Genomic DNA, 19,902 nt, shown 5'->3' on the forward strand with positions numbered 1-19,902 from the left:
CACTCATATGATACTATAGATGTATTAACCGCTTAAATATTCATTGCCCCTCTCTGCTGAGTCTATTCCTATGTGAAAAGTACACTTCCCAACACTTTGACGACAGACTTGTCAATGTCATTTGCTTTGGCCAGTGGAATGTGAGAAGTTCTGTAAACCATGTTTAAGCAGAAGCTTTATGAGCTCCCATGGTTCCACTACCACATTTTTTCTTCTGCCATAAAAGTGGCATGTCCTAGATAGGGGTTGCTCTGGATCCCAATCCAGAGATTTGGGGATTGTTTGTTACCACAACATAACATAGTGAAAGCTGACTAACACACCAGGACATTTGGGAAAGTCTCTTGAACAAGTTGAGCAGAATCTGCTATTGAGTCTTTTCTCAGGGCCCGGGGGGTTTTCTCTCCATTTTTATCTATTAATCACGAGAGTCAGTTTATTTAGGATTCCAGAATATGTAAAAATGAGGGGTATCCAAGTTACTTCTTTTTTATTAACAAAAGAAAGAAATGTAAAGACCATAAACCATTGGAATTAATATAATACCACAATTGAGAACAAAATATTTTATTTCTCTCAATAAAACTATAGTTTACAATAGTATTTACTAAATAAATTATATAATCTCTTTTACAAGCAATAAACTAAATCACAAATATTTCAAAGACAATGTATGTACACGACATAAGGCCTTTTATAAATAGCTTTGCTTTTCCCATTTCACTAGTAAACAGTGAAAAAATCTTTATAGAAGCTAATTTTCTATAAAGTATATGCAGACCTATTACACTGATCTTTATATGAAACCAATTTAAACTTTTAATGACATGGGCTATGATTATAACTTTGAAAAAGAGCATAATTCAGACTTTATTTACCATTTTGCATGGATAGATTTTTAAAAAATATATAAGCAGATTACATATGTTGCTTATGGATAATCACTGGATGCATGCAAAATGAAATAATGCAAGTGTCAATAGTAAAATAGCACTTCCAAGTCCAAAAAGGTGATTGGCAATGGTATAGAAAGCAGCTTAAATAGAGTTCATGCAGTTCTTCACAGTTCAGCAAGCAACAGCAAATGACAGAAGAGTGTGGTATTTTTCACATCACATCTGCTGATCAGCCTCTCGGCCAAGGCTCCCCTGACATCTCGCAAACTCCAAGTCCAGTTGATTATGACTCTGTGTGTAGTGGGGCTCAGCCAAGTTTCCTTTGGGAAATTGTGGAGTGGAGAAACTTCTCTCCCACAACCGTGTTCCTGCCTCATCCATCTGCTTAGGTGGTCACCATTTTCACTTACTGGGGGAGAAAAAAAGAAAGCAGATGTAAGACTAAGTTTTGGCATCAATTTATAATGGCGCCTCATGATTGCGAACACAGGTTCATTCTTTCTTCCAATGACTTGTGCCCGGAAAACATGCAGGTAGAAATGGGAGGGCATTAGGCCTGGAATTGATTCTTTTGCAATGATGAGCATCTGCTTCCCTGGACCTGCAACATGTAAATTACACCAAGATTTATCAAGCGCTTACCACATCACAGCTTAGTGCTAGGGACTTTGAAGGAAACAGCGCTGGCTAAGACACACTCCTGCCCTCCAAGTGCACAGGGTTTTGGGGATGTGCTGTGGTATATCAGGCCTGAAGCCAATCAGAGCAACTTGAACATGGTCTGGAACTCATGAATGCTGTGTGCATTTTTACACACTATCCCTGTGGCTGGGGAGCAAAAAATATGTCCAGCAAATATTGGACCTAAAATGGTAGCCACTTAAGGTCAGAGGCAGCTAATTCAATCCCTGACAGCTGTACCAAGATATATACGGGGAAGCGGTACCATGGTCAGTCAGACACAATGGCTTAAATCTATTGATTCTAATTATTACAGCTACAGGACATTATGCAAGTTACTTAACCATCTTTGCACCTTATTTATCTGTTAAATGGGAGTAATAAACCCTACTTTATAAGTGATAAACTTTTCTATGAGGAAATAGTATCTGTACAAATAGACACACATACATGATATACACAAATTCTATACATATCATTTAGTGCCTGGCAATATTAGTGTCTCCAAAATCGTAGTTAAGAAGGTTGCAGTTGGGATCACAGAGATTGTGTGGCCCAACACATTCATTTGGAGGCTGAAAAAACTTGAGTAAAAAGTTTGAAATGACTGAAAATTATTAGGAAAGAAACTATATCACAGAGGATTCTGTTTAAAAGTATTACATCTCATAATTTGAGCCTATTGTGAGTTGTAACTTTTATTGTTTTATAGTTGAGACTGCTTCCTCTCATTAATCTAAAACATGTTCACACTGTTACTTTCTATCCTGTTCTATTGATCTATATTTCTGTTTTTGTGCCAGTACCATATTGTTGTGATGACTACAGCTTTGTAGTATAGTCTGAAGTCAGGGAGCCTGATTCCTCCAGCTCCATTTTTCTTTCTCAAGATTGCTTTGGCTATTTGAGGTCTCTTGTGTCTCCATACAGATTTTAAGATTTTTTTGTTCTAGTTCTGTGAAAAATGCCATTGGTAATTTGAGAGGGATTGCATTGAATCTGTAGATTGCCTTGGTATTACAGTCATTTTGACAATATTGATTTTTCCAATCCAAAAACATGGTATATCTTTCCAGCTGTTTGTGTCATCTTCAATTTCTTTCATCAGCATCTTACAGTTTTCAGAGTACAGGTCTTTTGCCTCCTTAGGTAGGTTTATTCCTAGGTATTTTATTCTTTTTGATGCTAAGATAAATGGGATTGTTTCCTTAATTTCTCTTTCTGATCTTTCATTACTAGTGTATAGAAATGCAACAGATTTCTGTGTATTAATTTTGTATCCTGCCACTCTACCGAATTCATTGATGAGCTCTAGTAGTTTTCTGGTAGCATCTTTAGGATTATCTATGTACACTATTCTGTCATCTGCAAACAGTGACAGTTTTACTTTTCCAATTTGTATTCCTTTTATTTCTTTGTCTTCTCTGATTGCTGTGGCTAGCACTTCCAAAACTATGTTGAATAAAAGGGGCAAGAGTGGACATCCTTGTCTTGTTCCTGATCTTAGAGGAAATGCTTTCAGCTTTTCACCACTGAGTATGATGTTAGCTGTGGGTTTATCATCTATGGCTTGTCTTATGTTGAGGTAGGTTCCCTTTATGCACACTTTCTGGAGAGTTTTTAATCAGAAATGGGTACTGAATTTTGTCAAAAGCTTTTCCTGCATCTATTTAGATGACCATATGATTTTTATTGTTCAATTTGTTAATGTGGTGTATCACACTGATTGATTTGCATATATTGAAGAATCCTTGCATCCCTGGGATAAATCCCACTTGATCATGGTGTATGATCCTTTTAATGTATTGTTGGATTCGGTTTGCTAGTATTTTGTTGAGGATTTTTGCGTCTATGTTCATCAGTGATATTGGCCTGTAATTTTCTTTTGTTGTTGTTGTTGTTGTTGTTGTTGTTGTTGTTGTATCTTTGACTGGTTTTGGTATCAGGGTGATGTTGGCCTGAGCTTGGGAGTGTTCCTTCCTCTGCAATTTTTTGGAATAGTTTCAGAAGGATAGGTGTTAAGTCTTCTCTAAATGTTTGATAGAATTTACCTATGAAGCCAGCTGGTTCTGGAATTTTGTTCGTTGGAAGTTTTAAAATCATGGTTTCAATCTCATTACTTGTGATTGGTCTGTTCATAGTTTCTATTTCTTCCTGGTTCAGTCTTGGAAGATTGTACCTTTCTAAGAATTTGTCCATTTCTTCTAGGTTGTCTATTTTATTAGCATATGGTTGCTTGTAGTAGTCTGTTATCGTTTGTGTTTCTGTGGTGTCAGTTGTAACTTCTTTTTCATTTCTAATTTTATTGATTTGAGTCTGCTCCCTTTTTTTTCTTGATGAGTCTGGCTAAAGGTTTATCAACTTTGTTTATCTTTTCAAAGAACCAGCTTTTAGTTTCATTGATCTTTGCTATTGTTTTCTTCATTTCTATTTCATTTATTTCTGCTCTGATCTTTATGATGTCTTTCCTTCTACTGCCTTTTGGTTTTGTTTGTTCCTCTTTCTCTAGTTGCTTTATGTGTAAGAATAGGTTGTTTGTGATTTTTCTTGTTTCCTGAGGTAAGATTGTATTGCTATAGACTTCCCTCTTAGAACTGCTTTTGCTGCGTCCCTTAGGTTTTGGATTGTCATGCTTTCATTTTCATTTGTCTCTAGGTATTTTTTGATTTACCTCAGTGATCCATTGGTTGTTTAGTAGCATATTGTTTAGGCTCCATGTGTTTGTGTTTTTTAGTTTTTTTCTTGTAGTTGATTTCTAATCTCATAGTGTTGTGGTCAGAAAAGATACTTGATACAGCTTCAATTTTCTTAAATTTACTGAGACTTGCTTTGTGGCCCACCATATGATTTATCCTGGAGAACGTTCCATGTGCACTTGAGAAGAATGTGTATTCTGCTGCTTTTGGATGGAATGTTCTATAAATATTGGTTAAGTCCCTCTGATCTAATGTGTCATTTAAGGCCTGTGTTTCCTTATTGATTTTCTGTCTGGGTGATCTGTCCATTGATGAAAGTGGGGTGTTAAAGTCCCCCACTATTATTGTGTTACTGTTGATTTCTCCTTTTTTATGGCTGTTAGTATTTGCCTTATATATTGAGGTGCTTCTATGTTGGGTGCATATATATTTACAATTGTTATATCTTCTTGGATTGATCCTTGATCATTATGTAGTGTCCTTCTTTGTCTCTTGTAATAGTCTTTATTTTAAAGTCTCTTTTGTCTGATATGAGTATTGCTACTCTAGGTTTCTTTTGATTTCCATGTGCATGGAATACCTTTTTCCATCCCCCCACTTTCAGTCTATATGTGTCCCTAGATCTGAGGTGGGTCTCTTGTAGACAGCATATATATGGATCTTGTTTTTGTATCCATTCAGCCAGTCTATGTCTTTTGGTTGGACCATTTAATCGATTTACTTTTAAGGTAATTATCAATATGTATGTTCTTACTGCCATCTTGTTAATTGTTTTGGATTTGTTTTTGTAGGTCTTTTTCTTCCCTTCCTCTTTTGTTCTCCTCTCTTGTAATTTGATGTCTAACTTTAGTGCTGTGTTTGGATTCCTTTTTCTTTTTTGTGTATCTATTGTTGATTTTCGGTTTGTGGTTACCATGAGGTTTTGATATAGCAGTCTATACACACACACACACACACACACACACACAAGACTGTTTTCAGTTGCTGGTCTCTTATTTTCAAATGCATTTCCAATATCCTACACTTGTACCCTTCTCTTCTCATGATTGCTGATTTTTATATAATATTTGTGTGTGGATGATTTCCTACGTTTACCATATGATTGCCTTTACTGGTGAGCTTTCTCATTTATAATTTTCTTGTTTCTAGTCATGGCCTTTTCTTTTCCATCTAGAGAAGTTCCTTTAGCATTTGTTGTAAAGCTGGTTTGGTGGTGCTGAATTCTCTTAGCTTTTGCTTGTAAAGCTTTTGATTTCTCTGTGAAATCTGAACGAGAGCCTTGGTGGGTAGAGTATTCCTGGTTGAAGGTTTTTCCCTTTCGTCACTCTAAATATATCATGCCATTCCCTTCTGGCCTGCAGAGTTTCTGCTGAAAAACCAGCTGATAACCTTATGGGGATTCCCTCATATATTATTTGTTGCTTTTACCTTGTTGGTTTTAATACTTTCTCATTGTCTTTTTGTCAGTTTGATTAATATGTGTCTTGGCATGTTCCTCCTTGGGTTTATCCTATATGGAACTCTTTGTGCTTCCTGGACTTGGGTGGCTGTTTCCTTTCCCATGTTAGGGAAGTTGTTGGCTATTATCTCTTCAAATATTTTTTCAGGCCCTCTTTCTCTCTCTTGCATTTTAGGCGTCCCAGAAGGAGAAATGTTGGTGCATTTAATGTTGTCCCAGAGGCCTCTGAGACTGTCCTCATTTCTTTTCATTCTTTTCTTTGTTCCGTTCTGAAGCAGTGATTTTCACCATTCTATCTTCCAGCTCACTTATTCATTCTTCTGCCTCATTTATTCTGCTATTGATTCCTTCTAGTGTATTTTTTCATTTCAGTTATTGTATTTTTCATCTGTTTTGTTCTTTAAACTTCTAGCTCTTTATTAAACATTTCTTGTATCCTCTTGGTCTGTGCCTCCAATCTTTTTCTGAGCTCTTGAATAATTTTTTACTATCATTACTCTGAATTCTTTTTCAGGTAGATTGCCTATCTCCACTTCACTTAGTTTTTCTTCTGGGGTTTTATCTTGTTCCTTCGTCTGGCACATATTTCTCTGCTGTCTCATTTTGTCTAACTTTCTGTGTTTGTGGTCTCTGTTCCTCAGGCTGCAGGACTGTAATTCTTCTTGGTTCTGGTGTCTACACCCTGGTGTGTGAATTTGGTCCAGGAGCTTGTGCAGGCTTCTTGGTGGGGGGGACTGGTGCCTGCCCACTGGTGGGTGGAGCTGGGTCTTGTCCCTCTGATGGGCAGGTTCACATCAAGGGGTGTGTTTACAGGTGGCTGTTGGCTTGGGATGACTTTAGGCAGCCTGTCTGCTGATGGGTGGGGCTGTGTTCCCATGCTGTTTGTTGTTTGGTCTGAGGCATTCCAGCATTGGAGCCTGCTGGCTGTTGGGTGGGGCCAGGTCTCAGTGCCAAAATGGCGACCTCCAGGAGAGCTCAAGCCAACGAGTATTCCCTGGGGCATGCACCACCATTGTCCTTGTCCCTGCAGTGAGCACAGCCGACCCCCACATCCCCAGGAGACCCTCCAAGACCAACAGGTAGGTCTGGCCCAGGCTCTTATGGAGTCACTGCTTTGCCCTGGGTCCCAGTTCATGTGAAACCTCTGCGTGCCTTCCAAGAGTGGAGTCTGTTTCTCCCAGTCCTGTGGAGCTCCTGCACTCAAGCCCTGCTGGCCTTCAAAGCCAAATGCTCTGGGGGCTCCTCCTCCCAATGCCAGAACCCCAGTCTGGGAAGCTGCCATGAGGCTCTGAACTCTCACTCCTGTGGGAGAACTTCTGTGATATAATTATTTTCCAGTTTGTGGGTCACCCACCAGTATGGGATTTGATTTTTTTTTTTTTTTTAATATTTGTTTATTTATTTATTTATGGCTGTGTTGGGTCTTCGTTTCTGTGCGAGGGCTTTCTCTAGTTGCGGCAAGCGGGGGCCACTCTTCATCGCGGTGCGCGGGCCTCTCACTATCGCGGCCTCTCTTGTTGCGCAGCACAGGCTCCAGATGCGCAGGCTCAGTAATCATGGCTCACGGGCCCAGCCGCTCCGCGGCATGTGGGATCTTCCCAGACCAGGGCTCGAACCCGTGTCCCCTGCATTGGCAGGCAGATTCTCAACCACTGTGCCACCCGAGAAGCCCATGGGATTTGATTTTATCGTGAATGTGCCCCTCCCACCATCTCGTTGTAGCTTCTTCTTTATCTCTGGGTGTAGAATATCTTTTTTGGTAGCTTCAAGTCTTTTTTTGTTGATGGTTTTTCAGCAGTTAGTTGTGATTTTGGTGTTTTGTGAGAGAAGGTGAGCTCAAGTCCTTCTACTCCACCATCTTATCTCTTGTCCCATTGGAATCAAGTTTTTTTTTTTTTTTTTTTTAAACTGAGGGTCTTGTAGAGGTTTCTGTAAACTTCGTTAAACACTCACTCTCACCCCCAGGGTTACAAGAATGTCAAAGTTGGGTGAGAACTGCCAATTCTATATCCATGTTGTAATGTAATCCTGGGATGACATGTTTGGTTACCTGAAAGTGTCCATTTATAACCCTAATAAAATGAGGTGGCCTGACAGGTCTTTAAGTCTTCTGTGGGACTTGAAAGCACAGTGTCTCCCTGCTTGTAAACTTGGCCACAGTGAGCTGGCTCCAGAAGGCAATTTTATTATCCATTATTTAGTATTAAGTGTGCAATAATTTTCCTTTCTTCAAATTATAATCCACAAGTCCTATATTAGCCATCAGTGAAGAGACAAAGTGTCAGCTGTCTGTCTACCCTGGGAAGAAGCTCATAGCTTGAGTTTATTCTTCAAAATGTGGTGCATGTCGAATCCCCTCCAGCTCCCCAACATGAAGATGGGTTCTTCCGGTATTAGTGCCCTGAACACCAGCAACTTCTTCTGAGGTGCTGAGACTCAACCCTCTCCTGACCTGATGGATTTAGAAACAGAAATGGGAACTGGTGCTTTGGCGAGAGAACCTAGCCATATCTCAGGTAAGGGATGACAGAACATTTCAGCTCTATCACCAACTGAACTGCTGTGTTTATTTTTATTTATTTATTTATTTTAACATCTTTATTGGAGTATAACTACTTTACCAAATCCATTGATTAGCTCTAGTAGTTTTCTGGTAGCATCTTTAGGATTCTCTATGTATAGTATCATGTCATCTGCAAACAGTGACAGCTTTACTTCTTCTTTTCTGATTTGGATTCCTTTTATTTCTTTTTCTTCTCTGATTGCTGTGGCTAAAACTTCCAAACCTATGTTGAATAATAGTGGTGAGAGTGGGCAACCTTGTCTTGTTCGTGATCTTAGAGGAAATGGTTTCCGTTTTTCACCATTGAGAATGATGTTGGCTGTGGGTTTTTCATATATGGCCTTTATTATGTTGAGGTAAGTTCCCTCTATGCCTAATAACTGCTGTGTTTAAAAAGAACATTGCCCCTGAGGGTCAGGAGCTCATGGAACAAGGATACCCCAGGGACTATTTAGTGTGGTCCTCTTAGCCAGTCTGACTGCATGCAATCATACATCCACACAGATGCCAGTGTTTCTTCCTAAGCATGTGATGCTTTGAGAATGCATGATATATTTTAAATTCTGAGACCTGAAGGTAAAGGTGTGATAACAGTTGGCATGAAAGGAGTAGAGGTTTTAGGTATTTCTGTGGCCTTAATCCTTAGCATTGTTTATCCACATATGTGTGTAAGTGTGTGGGTGTGTGAGAGGCTCGTATTTTTATTTCCACTTAAACTCAAGTACTTAATTCTGTGATTGAAACTACACAGTAATGCACACATGTGGTCAAAGACTGCAAAGGCTTTTCAATAAAATTATTTAAAACACAGACACAGAGAAATAAGGGAACATAGCAAAGCAAAAGCAGTTTGTTTGCTAACCATAAAGCCCTTTGGGAGGGTGGACTGCACTTTTTGGGAGCCAGATTTCCCCGGGGGACCTCCAAAGAATAGATCACTTCAAGATGGGCTAAGTTGGAGGGTCTAAGTTGACTTTTTAGAGCCATGTGCAGAGGGCATCAAAGACGAGAAGTTTCTCTTCCAAGGTCTCATTTCTAGGCTCATTTCCAACCCTCCCTTTTTTTCAACCTTTTCCCTGAAAGATACACACACATATATACCCTCAGCCTACTGTTTAAAAGACATATTTAGCCAATAGAATTTCATAAGATCTGGAATGTGCTGTGAGGGGATTTAAGGGCAGAGCTGAAACAAAGCAGAACTTCAGGACAGTCAGACTGGCTAAGAAGACCACACTAAAGAGTCCCTGGGGTATCCTTGTTCCATGAGCTCCTGACCCTCAGGGGCAATGTTCTTTTTAAACTACAGCTGCCTCAGAGTTCAGCTCCACGGTCCCACAGAAGCAGGATCTTTTCCTGTCTGGTGTCCAAGGGCAGCCTCATTTTGATTTCAAGTTGAAATTCTTTGCCAAAATACCCTTGAGGAAAATATTGATTTCTCTCCAGGCTATCGTAGGTGGCAAGTCCCTTATTTCCTTTTCCTATACTGAGCCCGTTTTCCCTAGCCCCACTGTTTTCCTTTCCAGTTCATATTGTTCTTTTGGCCAACGTTCTATCTGTTGCCATGAGAGCACACCAGCTCATCCTGCCTCACTCCCCTCATTTTCGTCTAAACTCACAGCATCACCACAAACACATGTAAAGGCTTCACAACGCCCCACCCTAATCATCCCCTTGGGTCTGGAGTCCCCTCCATCTCTGGGCTCACCAGAGATGATTCAAACACCAAGCAACCACCATGTTCTCTGGAAATCTTTTTTTTTTTTTAACATAAGGCTCTATATTTACTTTTTATCACATTCATATCTACCTCATACTGGGGGTACTTCACAAGGCACAATCACTTGGAAATAGATTGGAATAGGGGATTTCTCTTTGAGCAACAGTTGCTGGTGTCCAAAAGCTCACCATTTTTTTTAAGGAGGTGAACAAATACATACACCAGTGCTACAGAAATCAGGACACAGTCTATATATGGAGTCCAATCACACCGCTATGGGGTTTTATAGCTGGAAGGAAGCTTAGGTCTAAATTTCCTACCTTTGCACTTAAAAAAATATTTAGATTCTGATCAGTGGTGAAATTATTCTTTCCCAAGAACCAGAGACTACAGGGCCTTAATTAAGAAGCTTTGAGGCAGAAGGTGGGACTTGGAACAACCTTGAAGGGTATGTACAATTTGGATGAAAACTACCAAGTTGTGCCTATCTGGTAGAATGTTTGTTGAATTCTGAGGTGTTGACAGCACATGGAGTACCAGGCCTCCTGCCAACCTTCAAATGCCCTATCAAAGCGTTCCACACCAACCAGCAGATAGATTACTGATACAAGGAGAACAGACCCAAGAAAAACTGGCACTGATTTCAGATGCCTCGTGGGATGTATTTAGGATTATGGCCTCTCATTTCAAAACTAACTGTTTGTTAGTGCAGCAGCAGTATTTTAATACAGTTCCCTGCCTGATTAATTTGTTTTCCAAAGACCTAAGAGAAGCCGGAGGAAATCAGTGATTTATGTGGGCTGACAATTCTACAGTGGACTTTCCCGCATGAGAGTGACTTCTGCTAATTGTAAATCCAAATGGTTACCTTATTATCTAATATATCATGTAGCCCTGGGGCTGCAACCGAATTCACTCTGGATAGTGTAGGGAGAGGACTATGGTACTGGTTTCATTCGAAAAGGAGCACTGCCTTGGGATGAGGCCACTGGCTTCTCTCTCCCTGTGTAGAAGGAAAGGGTGAGATGCCAGAGGCCCCCAGCCACAGCCTAGAGGATAGGAACCAGAAGCTGCACCCCTATCAAGACGCCCCTCTCAGCACTTTTCTTGGTACCATTTTTCTTTACAAAAACACACAGTAGCCGGCATGGATTGAATTGTGCCTCCCCCCCGGCCCCTGACACCCCGCATTCATATGTTGAAGCTCTAACCCCTAGTACTTCAGAATGTGATCTTATTTGGAGATACAGTCTTTACAGAAGTAAGGAAGTTAAAATAAGGTCCTTAGGGTTGGCTCTGATTCCATATGACTGGTATGCTTATAAAAAGGGGAAATTTGGACACAGAGACAGACACACAGAAGGAAGACACAGGGAGAAGATGGCCATCAACAAACCAAGGAGGGAAGCCAGAAACAGATCCTTCCCTTATAGCCCTCAGAAGGAATCAACCCTGCCAACACCTTGATCTTGGACTTCTAGCTTCCAGAACTGTGAGACAATACACTTCTGTTGTTTATGCCACCCAGTTTGTGATATTTTGTAATGGCAGCCCTAGGAAACAAATACAGTAGCCATTACTGGGATTTAGAAAGTTTTTTTAAAAAAATAAGGATCCATATTTGAATTTTTTTGTACTTAATCCTATCCTCCACTGGGGGCTACCGCCAAAGCTACAGTTACCTGGGGGTGGAATGGCTGTAAGGGGAAACCTGTCAAAGATCAAAAGTGAAGAAAAGGTTTTTTTCACTCCATATTTTTTGATACTTCGTTAAAGTTGCTGCCTAAGCAGTAGAAAGAAGCATTTTCTGTGTTGAATCCCCAAACTGCCATAGGGCCTTTTCAAAGAGGCTCAAGTGGAACTAGTCTTAAAGGATGAGAAGGGCACGATGGGATCCTAGGGAAGATTAGCACCTTCATTTCTGTGCCTGATTATAATTGCAGCCTCTAGTTCAACTTGCAAGGTTGAGGGAGCTGCCTTTGCCGTTTGAAGGATGTGCCCCCGCCAAACGTGCGTGCACAGCAGTGGGAGGCTACCGTAAAGTACACGGAGTGGAGACAGCCCTCTGAGCCGCACACTCGCACTTAATAGCGTTCAATTCAAGGACCTCCATAGCTCCTTATCCTGGTTGGTCAGAGGCGCCTTCCTACCACTAGGTGGCAGTAGGGTCTGCTGCAGGAACGCAGTCCCAAGCCCAGTTCATAAACTTGAACGTGATTAAAGGTTCACCTTAGAATCAAGTTCATTTTTCCTCTGATGTAAAGCAAAGCTAACTGGCCAGCCATCTTAGGAGGGCTCTTAGGGAAGTGATACAGGTTTCCCTTACATCTAGCACAGAAGAATTATAGGATGCTCAGAGGACCCTGTCGACAAGCTGACTGGGTCTCAGCCCTGTATGTGTGGGGAGCTTTTAAAAATACCATTGCCCTGGTCCACCCTCAGGGATTTTATTTCTAAGACACAATATGTCCCCAACAGGTGACTGTATCTGTTAATACATTCGTTTACCTGACACCTTTTTGCGAGGAATCCACAATAATTTGGAAACATCTACCCAACCTCGCAGTGACTAAGCCAGGGAGACGGGAAGTGAATGAAAAAACGGGGCCAAGCGTGGTAAAGAGCATGTGTGCCCTTTCACATGTCCTCGGTAAGGTGGTGTAGTTGAATAGTGTCCCCTGAAAATTCACGTACTCCTGGAACCTTTGAAATGTGATCTTATTCAGAAATATGGTCTTTGCAGATGTAATTAGTTAAGGTGAGTTCATCCTGGATTACGGTGGGCCCTAAATTCAGTGACTGGTGTTCTCACAAGAAGAGAGGACACACAGAGTCATAGGGAGGTAGTGTGAACTGGGGCAGGGATTAGAGTGTAGCAAGTCAAACAATGCTGAGGGCCACGTGGACCACCAGAGGTTGGAAGAAGCAAGGAAGGATCCTCTCCTAGAGCCTTCAGAGGTACCAGGGCCCTGCCAACACCTTGACCTCAGATTTCTGGCCTCCAGACTGGGAGACAAATTTCTGTTGTTTAAGCCTCCCAGCCTGGGGTACTTTGTCACGGCAGCCCTAGGAGCACAGGCAAAGACAAACCAAAGGGAAGCCAGGCCCTCATCTCCACTCCCTAGTCATCCTCATACCATCCATCACACTTGGGGAGGCCTTATGTTTTACTAAGTGGACAGTACTTAATGCATCCTCCCTTCTACCCAATTTTCCCATTCCTCCTCAGGTCCCAGGAGAGCGAATGGCATGAAGGAGGACAGCCCGGCTCACGAGGTCCACAGGTGTGATTTAAACTTGCTTTCCCTAAAATTCTCATTTGTTCCTAATCTGGCTCCTTTTGAATTTGTTTTTTGTTTTCTGAAGGCTCAGGAGCCTAGCAAACACTGGCTTCCTATGACGATGGAGAAGATGGAAATCAAAATCAAAAACAAAAGCAGCAGGGAAAGTGTGGAGGGAGTGGGGAAGGAGAGAGAGGCTGGTGTTAGGAGGTAAAGAAAGAAGAATAATGGTGCCACCCAAGGAGGGCCTGGATGAATAGAATCAGGCAAGCGCAAGAGCAGAACCGGCCTTGAGAAAGGTGGAAATCACCTGGCCTGTGAGGCCAGGATTCACTGTAAAGCTAAACAGAAAAAAATCTACCATAGCCCTGTATGCTGTCATTTAATTGTTAACTGTGGGCCGAATATAACTGAGAAGCCAGTATGCGTTTATAACTCCAATTCCCTAAGCTAATCCTTAAACAGCAGTTTAACACTGTTTGTTAAAAAAAAAAAAAAAAAAATCCTACAGTGACCTCCTAATCCGGCCCAGCGGGTTGCCTCATTAATTTGAAGCTGGCGTCGCTCTTGTTTCAGGACAGGAATCCCTCTAGGTGCCATGGGGTGCAGGCAGTTGGACCCATTTTTTCAGCTTTTCCACATGTCTTAGAAATATTATTTGGTCAATGACTTAAGAGGGTCAAGCCTTCCTGGAGATAAAAAAGGGCCCTATTTTTGTTCTTTCTGAAATCTCTTCATTTCTCAACGATGTGGTCATATGGTGAAAGAAAATGGCATTCTGGTGAAATGCCTTACAAGCCCAAGGCAGCCTTTGCTTCTTCCCTTCCTGTTTTGGTCTCACTAAAATCTGCCCAAAAACTCGAGCAGCATCTTTGGTTGGTGGGGACTGTAGCTGTCTGTTGAGAAGCGATAGAATTGCCACTGTTTCAAATAAACATCTTTTGCAGCAGCCAATGCGGGCTCATGCAAGGAGTGATTCAAGAGACCCTATACTTCACATACAAGTCATTAACGTCAATGCCGGCAGAGTCAAGTCCAGAAAGGCAGTTTCTCTTGCCAAAAAGTTCCACTGAATTTCCTAGGACCCCCGTGACCTAATTTAAAGTGTTTTTCTTCTTTTTCTCAGGCTTTTTTCATACATAATAGTCTGATATAAGCTGTTAATTCATAATCATTTTCACTTCTCTGCCACCCTTCGTCCCATGATGAAAGAGTATTGTTAACCACCCTAAAGACACATTAAATAACCAAGCTGTCCAACAGCTGCACATCAGAGCACTAATCTCCAATACTGGCACGGCCAAAAAAAATGGCTTAACTGTTTCTTTGCCCACAGCTATTTTTGTACTTCAGCCACCTTGCAGAAACACATATCTGGATGAAAGGACATATTATTGAGAGGCTGTTAATATGGAAAGTGTAAAAAGAAAAGGGCATAACGTCAAGACTAAATAACAGAAGTGAGAAAATTGTTGTTTTGTGGCAGCCCTCTTTCAAACTTCTATATTATTTAAAAAGCAATTCCATTATCTCCCACTTACCCATCCATTCTCAGCTAGTCATAAAAAAAGGACACCCTCACCCATGACATTTTTCAGCTGCATTGCCTTTGTTGGTTGTTCCTCTTTCCATTAACACCAAATTGCATTCTACATCAGGTAAAGGAGCCGCCTGAGGAACTGAAATAATAAGCTGTCGTGATCAGTGCCTTAGAATAGCGGACTATTCAAAAAGTGGAACCTGGCCCTATTATGAAGATGGCATGATTGCCCATTTAAGATCAAGAGCCTGCTTATCTCTGTTGTATTCTTTTAAATAGCCTAATCTGTGTCATCAACTCAAAACTCAATGGAAACACCTCTTTGGTCATTGGATAAAACCATCTTCAAAAACACAATGATTTGAATATTTGAAAATGAATCAGATAGGCTGGAACTACAGCGTGAAGGTGAATGGCCTTTTCCAAGCAATAACTAGGAACGTGGAACCTGAACCAAACGCTTCAATAAGGGTGCTGGAACAATTAGCAGCCTTTTAAGGTAACCTATCCTTTTAATTTCATGTCAAATTATCAGAAAAAGCAGGATAGCTGGCCTAATTTACATGCACATAATGCACATAATGTGGGTGGATCTTTAAAAAGGAAATTTCATGTTATCTGGTGTGCATAAATCATTTGAGTTTAAATCATATTTTAAAGTGATATAAACAGTATTGTCCATTAGTATGCAAACAGTAGCACTAGGGGATTAGTTCCAACTACCAATTCTTAAAGAAGAAGAAACATTACAAGAGAAATCTATGTTTGGTTATAACACCCAATATAATGTCACCACAGAAGCCTTTAACTGCCCTTTCAGTAAGGATGGCTACGATTAAGAGGATTCTAATCAGGTCAAGAGGAAGGAGAGACAAAGGTGTAGGCAAGATTGGTTTTCCCTTCTGATGCTTTTCTTTGCCATCCACTCTTTCACAGTGTGGAGGCAAATGAAAATATTGAAGGGAAGGCAATGAGCTGTATCCTTTAAGATTGGAAGAGCATGCTAAATAAAAATCTCCAGCATGAAAACACACCCTGGAATTACAAGTTAATGGTGCAGAACTTTCTAGATGCATTGCCACAAAAATTAAGTTTAAATACTGTGACGGTTGATGGTAGAATATGTGATGAAACAGTGAAATTTGAAGAAACAGCTATAGCTCTCCTGGGAAAAACCTTATTTCTACAACTCCTTGTAATTTAGAATAAGTCATGGCCAGTCAGACCTAGAAGGGGTCTTAAGAGGTGACTTAATGATCCATTTCATAGATGAGAAAACCGAGGACCAAAAAGGTTGATTAATTCAAGGTCAGTGATTAATGAGAGGCAGAGATAAGCATAGTATCCTGGTGCCTAGTCCTAATTCTTGTCTTATTTGATTCTGCAAGAGTTGAAGGGACTAAGTTAAAGTACTAGAACAATGGTGTGGGGGACCATTTCTGGGCATCCATGAGGTCAAACTATTTTCCTATTAATACTAAGATGTTATTTGCCCTTTCATTCTCATTCCCTCTCATGGGTGCCCAGTTGAATACAGTCATGTGCCAGATCATGCCAGACCAATGTAGGCAGAAGCAGATATGGGAATCCAGCTTCTTCAGACAACAGGGACTGCAAAAAAGTAAAATAATGCCACTCTTCTCACTCAGCTTATTTTTGTCCTGGAAAAGTTATTTTCATAAAAACTTATTTAACATTTTAATAGTTATTATTTTAAATGAATGAATATTTTAAAATTTTCTCATTTTAAAAATATAGGGGCTTCCCTGGTGGCGCAGTGGTTGAGAGTCTGCCTGCCAATGCAGGGGACACGGGTTCGAGCCCTGGTCTGGGAAGATCCCACATGCCGCGGGGCAACTGGGCCCGTGAGCCACAACTACTGAGCCTGCGCGTCTGGAGCCTGTGCTCCGCAACAGGAGAGGCCGCGATAATGAGAGGCGCGCGCACCGCGATGAAGAGTGGCCCCCACTTGCCGCAACTAGAGAAAGCCCTCGCACAGAAACGAAGACCCAACACAGCCATAAATAAATAAATAAATAAATAAATAAATAAAAGCTCCATGTAACATATGTCAAAAAAAACCAAAAACAAAAATATAAAATATTGATAGATATAACCCACATACACAAAAGCTATTTGGGATCCTCAATTTTTAGAATGTTAAAGGGATTCAGAGACTAAAAGGTTTAAGAACTGTGGCACTAAAACTGGAAAAAATGGAAAGGAAACCAAGATGAAAGTGGAATTTTATAAAAACTACTCTCTCTCACTCCTTTTTTGGATCCATCTCTCACCTTCATGTGGAGCATGATTCCAAGGAGATGGACACATCCATCAGTAACAGCTACAGTGATACGGTGCTTCATGGTTAACACTTCAGTGATAGGGGCCTTAGGGAGGAGCTGGATTTGAATTTTGGCTCTGCCATTTACTAGCTCTGAGAGCTGATCAGTTAAGCCTCAGGTTCCTTATTTGCATGAATGGAGACAAATATAACACATACCTTCATGAAAGAGCTAGTGTAAGAAGAGCACTGGGATAGTGCCTGCATATGGTAAGTACTCATATTGGCCATTATAATTATTGTTCAAAATCCTATGCTACAAAAAGGCAACCTACTGAATGGGAGAAGATATTTGCAAATGATATGTCTGATAATGGGTCAATATCCAAAATACATAAAGAACTCGTAGAACTCAACATTATACATATAAACAACCTGATTAAAAAACAGGCAGAGGACCTGAATAAACATTTTTCCAAAGAAGACATACAGATGGCCAACAGGCACATGAAAAGATGCTCAACATCACTAACATGCAATTCAAAACCACAATGAGATATCACCTCACACCTGTCAGAATGGCTATTATCAAAAAGACAACAAATAATGAGTGTTACGAGGATGTGAAGAAAAGGGAACCCTAGTACACTGTTGGTGGAAATGTAAATTGGTGCAGCCACTGTGGAAAACAGTATGGAGGTTCCTCAAAAAATTAAAAATAGAATTACCATATGATTCAGCAATTCCACTCCTGGGTATATATCCAGAAAAAAATGAAGACACTAATTCAAAAAGATATACACCCCCCCTATGTTCATTACAGCATCATTTTCAATAGCCAAGTTATGGAAGCAACCTAAATGCCCATCAATAGATGAATGGATAAAGAAGATGTCACACACACACACACACACACACACACACACACAATGGAATATTACTCAGCCATAAAAAAGAATGAGAATTTTTCAATTTTCAACAACATGGACAGACCTGCAGGGTATTATGCTTAGTGACATAAATCAGACAGAGAAAGACAAATACTATATGTTTTCACTTGTATGTGGAATCTAAAAAAATAAAGGAATGAATAAAACAAAACAAAAACAGACTCATAAATACAGAGAACAAATTGTTGGTTCCAGAGCGGGGAGGGGTGGCGGGAGGGGCAAGATAGGTGAAGGGAATTTAGAGGTACACACTACTAGATATAAAATACACAAGTTACAAGGCTGTATGTAATGTACAACACACAGAATATAGCCAATATTTATAACTATCAATATATATGGAGTATAATCTATAAAAGTGTCAAATTACCTGAAGCTAAAATAATATATTGTAAGTCAACTATACTTCAATAAAAAAACAAAATCCTGTGCTCTTCCAACAACACCCAACTGTTCCCTTATACCATTCTTCTTAAACTTTCATATTCTGTATTGAAATTTTAAAAAAAATCAATGTTTATTAACCCAAATTTGTCTCTGTGTCCTTTTTCCTCTATGTTTTTCTTGCCATATCACCTTGATGTCTGATCTTGGGCAGCTTGTTTATCTCCTCTGGGTCTAATATGCATATGCAAAGGCAGCATAATTCCTTTTTTCTTTGATGCATGAACTATTTTTTACATCTCTTTTTTTAAAATTTATTTTTTATAGAGCAGGTTCTTATTTATACATATCTATTTTATACATATTAGTGTATATACGTCAATCCCAATCTCCCAATTCATCCCACCCCCCCCTGCCACTTTCCCCCCTTGGTGTCCATACGTTTGTTCTCTACATCTGTGTCTCTATTTGTGCCTTGCAAGCCAGTTCATCTGTACCATTTTTCTAGATGCCACATATATGTGTTAATAAATGATATTTGTTTTTCTCTTTCTGACTTACTTCACTCTGTATGACAGTCTCTAGGTCCATCTATGTCTCTACAAATGACCAATTTCGTTCCTTTTTATGGCTGAGTAATAGTCCATTGTATATATGTACCACAACTTCTTTATCCATTTGTCTGTCAATGGGCATTTGGGTTGCTTCCATGACCTGGCTATTGTAAATAGTGCTGCAGTGAACATTGGGGTGCACGTGTCTTTTTGAATTATGGTTTTCTCTGGTTATATGCCCAGTAGTGGGATTGCTGGGTCATATGGTAATTCTATTTTTAGTTTTTTAAGGAACCTCCATACTGTTCTCCATAGTGGCTGTATCAATTTACATTCCCACCAACAGTGCAAGAGGGTTGCCTTTTCTCCACAACCTCTCCAGCATCTGTTGATTGTAGATTTCCTTGTGATGCCCATTCTGACCAGTGTGAGGTGATACCTCATTGTAGTTTTGATTTGCATGGCTCTAATAATTAGTGATGTTGAGCAGCTTTGCATGTGCCTCTTGGCCATGTGTAAATCTTCTTTGGAGAAATGTCTATTTAGGTCTTCTGCCCGATTTTTAATTGGGTTGTTTGTTTTTTTAATATTGAGCTGCATGAGCTGTTTATATATTTTGGAGAATAATCCTTTGTCCATTGATTCGTTTGCAAATATTTTCTCCCATTCTGAGGGTTGTCTTTTCATCTTGTTTATAGTTTCCTTTGCTGTGCAAAAGCTTTTAAGTTTCATTAGGCCCCATTTGTTTATTTTTGTTTTTATTTCCATTACTCTAGGAGGTGGGTCAAAAAAGATCTAAGGCAGCATAATTCCTAATCCAGGTAGCATAGCTCAGCAATTAAGAGTGTGGCTCTGAGCATCTCCACTGGTTTGAATCCCAGCTTTTATTGCTTA

The 19,902-nt window shown here is 40.2% G+C and overlaps 1 protein-coding gene across 6 annotated transcripts in view; it reads right to left on the bottom strand.

The window, feature by feature from the left end:
- Positions 1-908: 908 nt before the first annotated feature.
- The window catches only part of PIP5K1B (phosphatidylinositol-4-phosphate 5-kinase type 1 beta), a 354,990-nt gene continuing 335,996 nt past the window's right edge, over positions 909-19,902 (bottom strand). For 5 of the 6 annotated variants that reach the window (XM_068551827.1, XM_068551823.1, XM_068551825.1 and 2 more), the window contains exon 16: positions 909-1,305. In XM_068551827.1, coding sequence (XP_068407928.1) covers positions 1,303-1,305 — 3 coding nt within the window. In that variant the 3' untranslated portion in view covers positions 909-1,302. The remainder of the gene's footprint in view (positions 1,306-19,902) is intronic. The other variant, XM_068551828.1, reaches the window with a different exon arrangement.

This window comes from Eschrichtius robustus, chromosome 10 (genome assembly GCF_028021215.1).
Source record: "Eschrichtius robustus isolate mEscRob2 chromosome 10, mEscRob2.pri, whole genome shotgun sequence".
NCBI lineage: Eukaryota > Metazoa > Chordata > Mammalia > Artiodactyla > Eschrichtiidae > Eschrichtius > Eschrichtius robustus.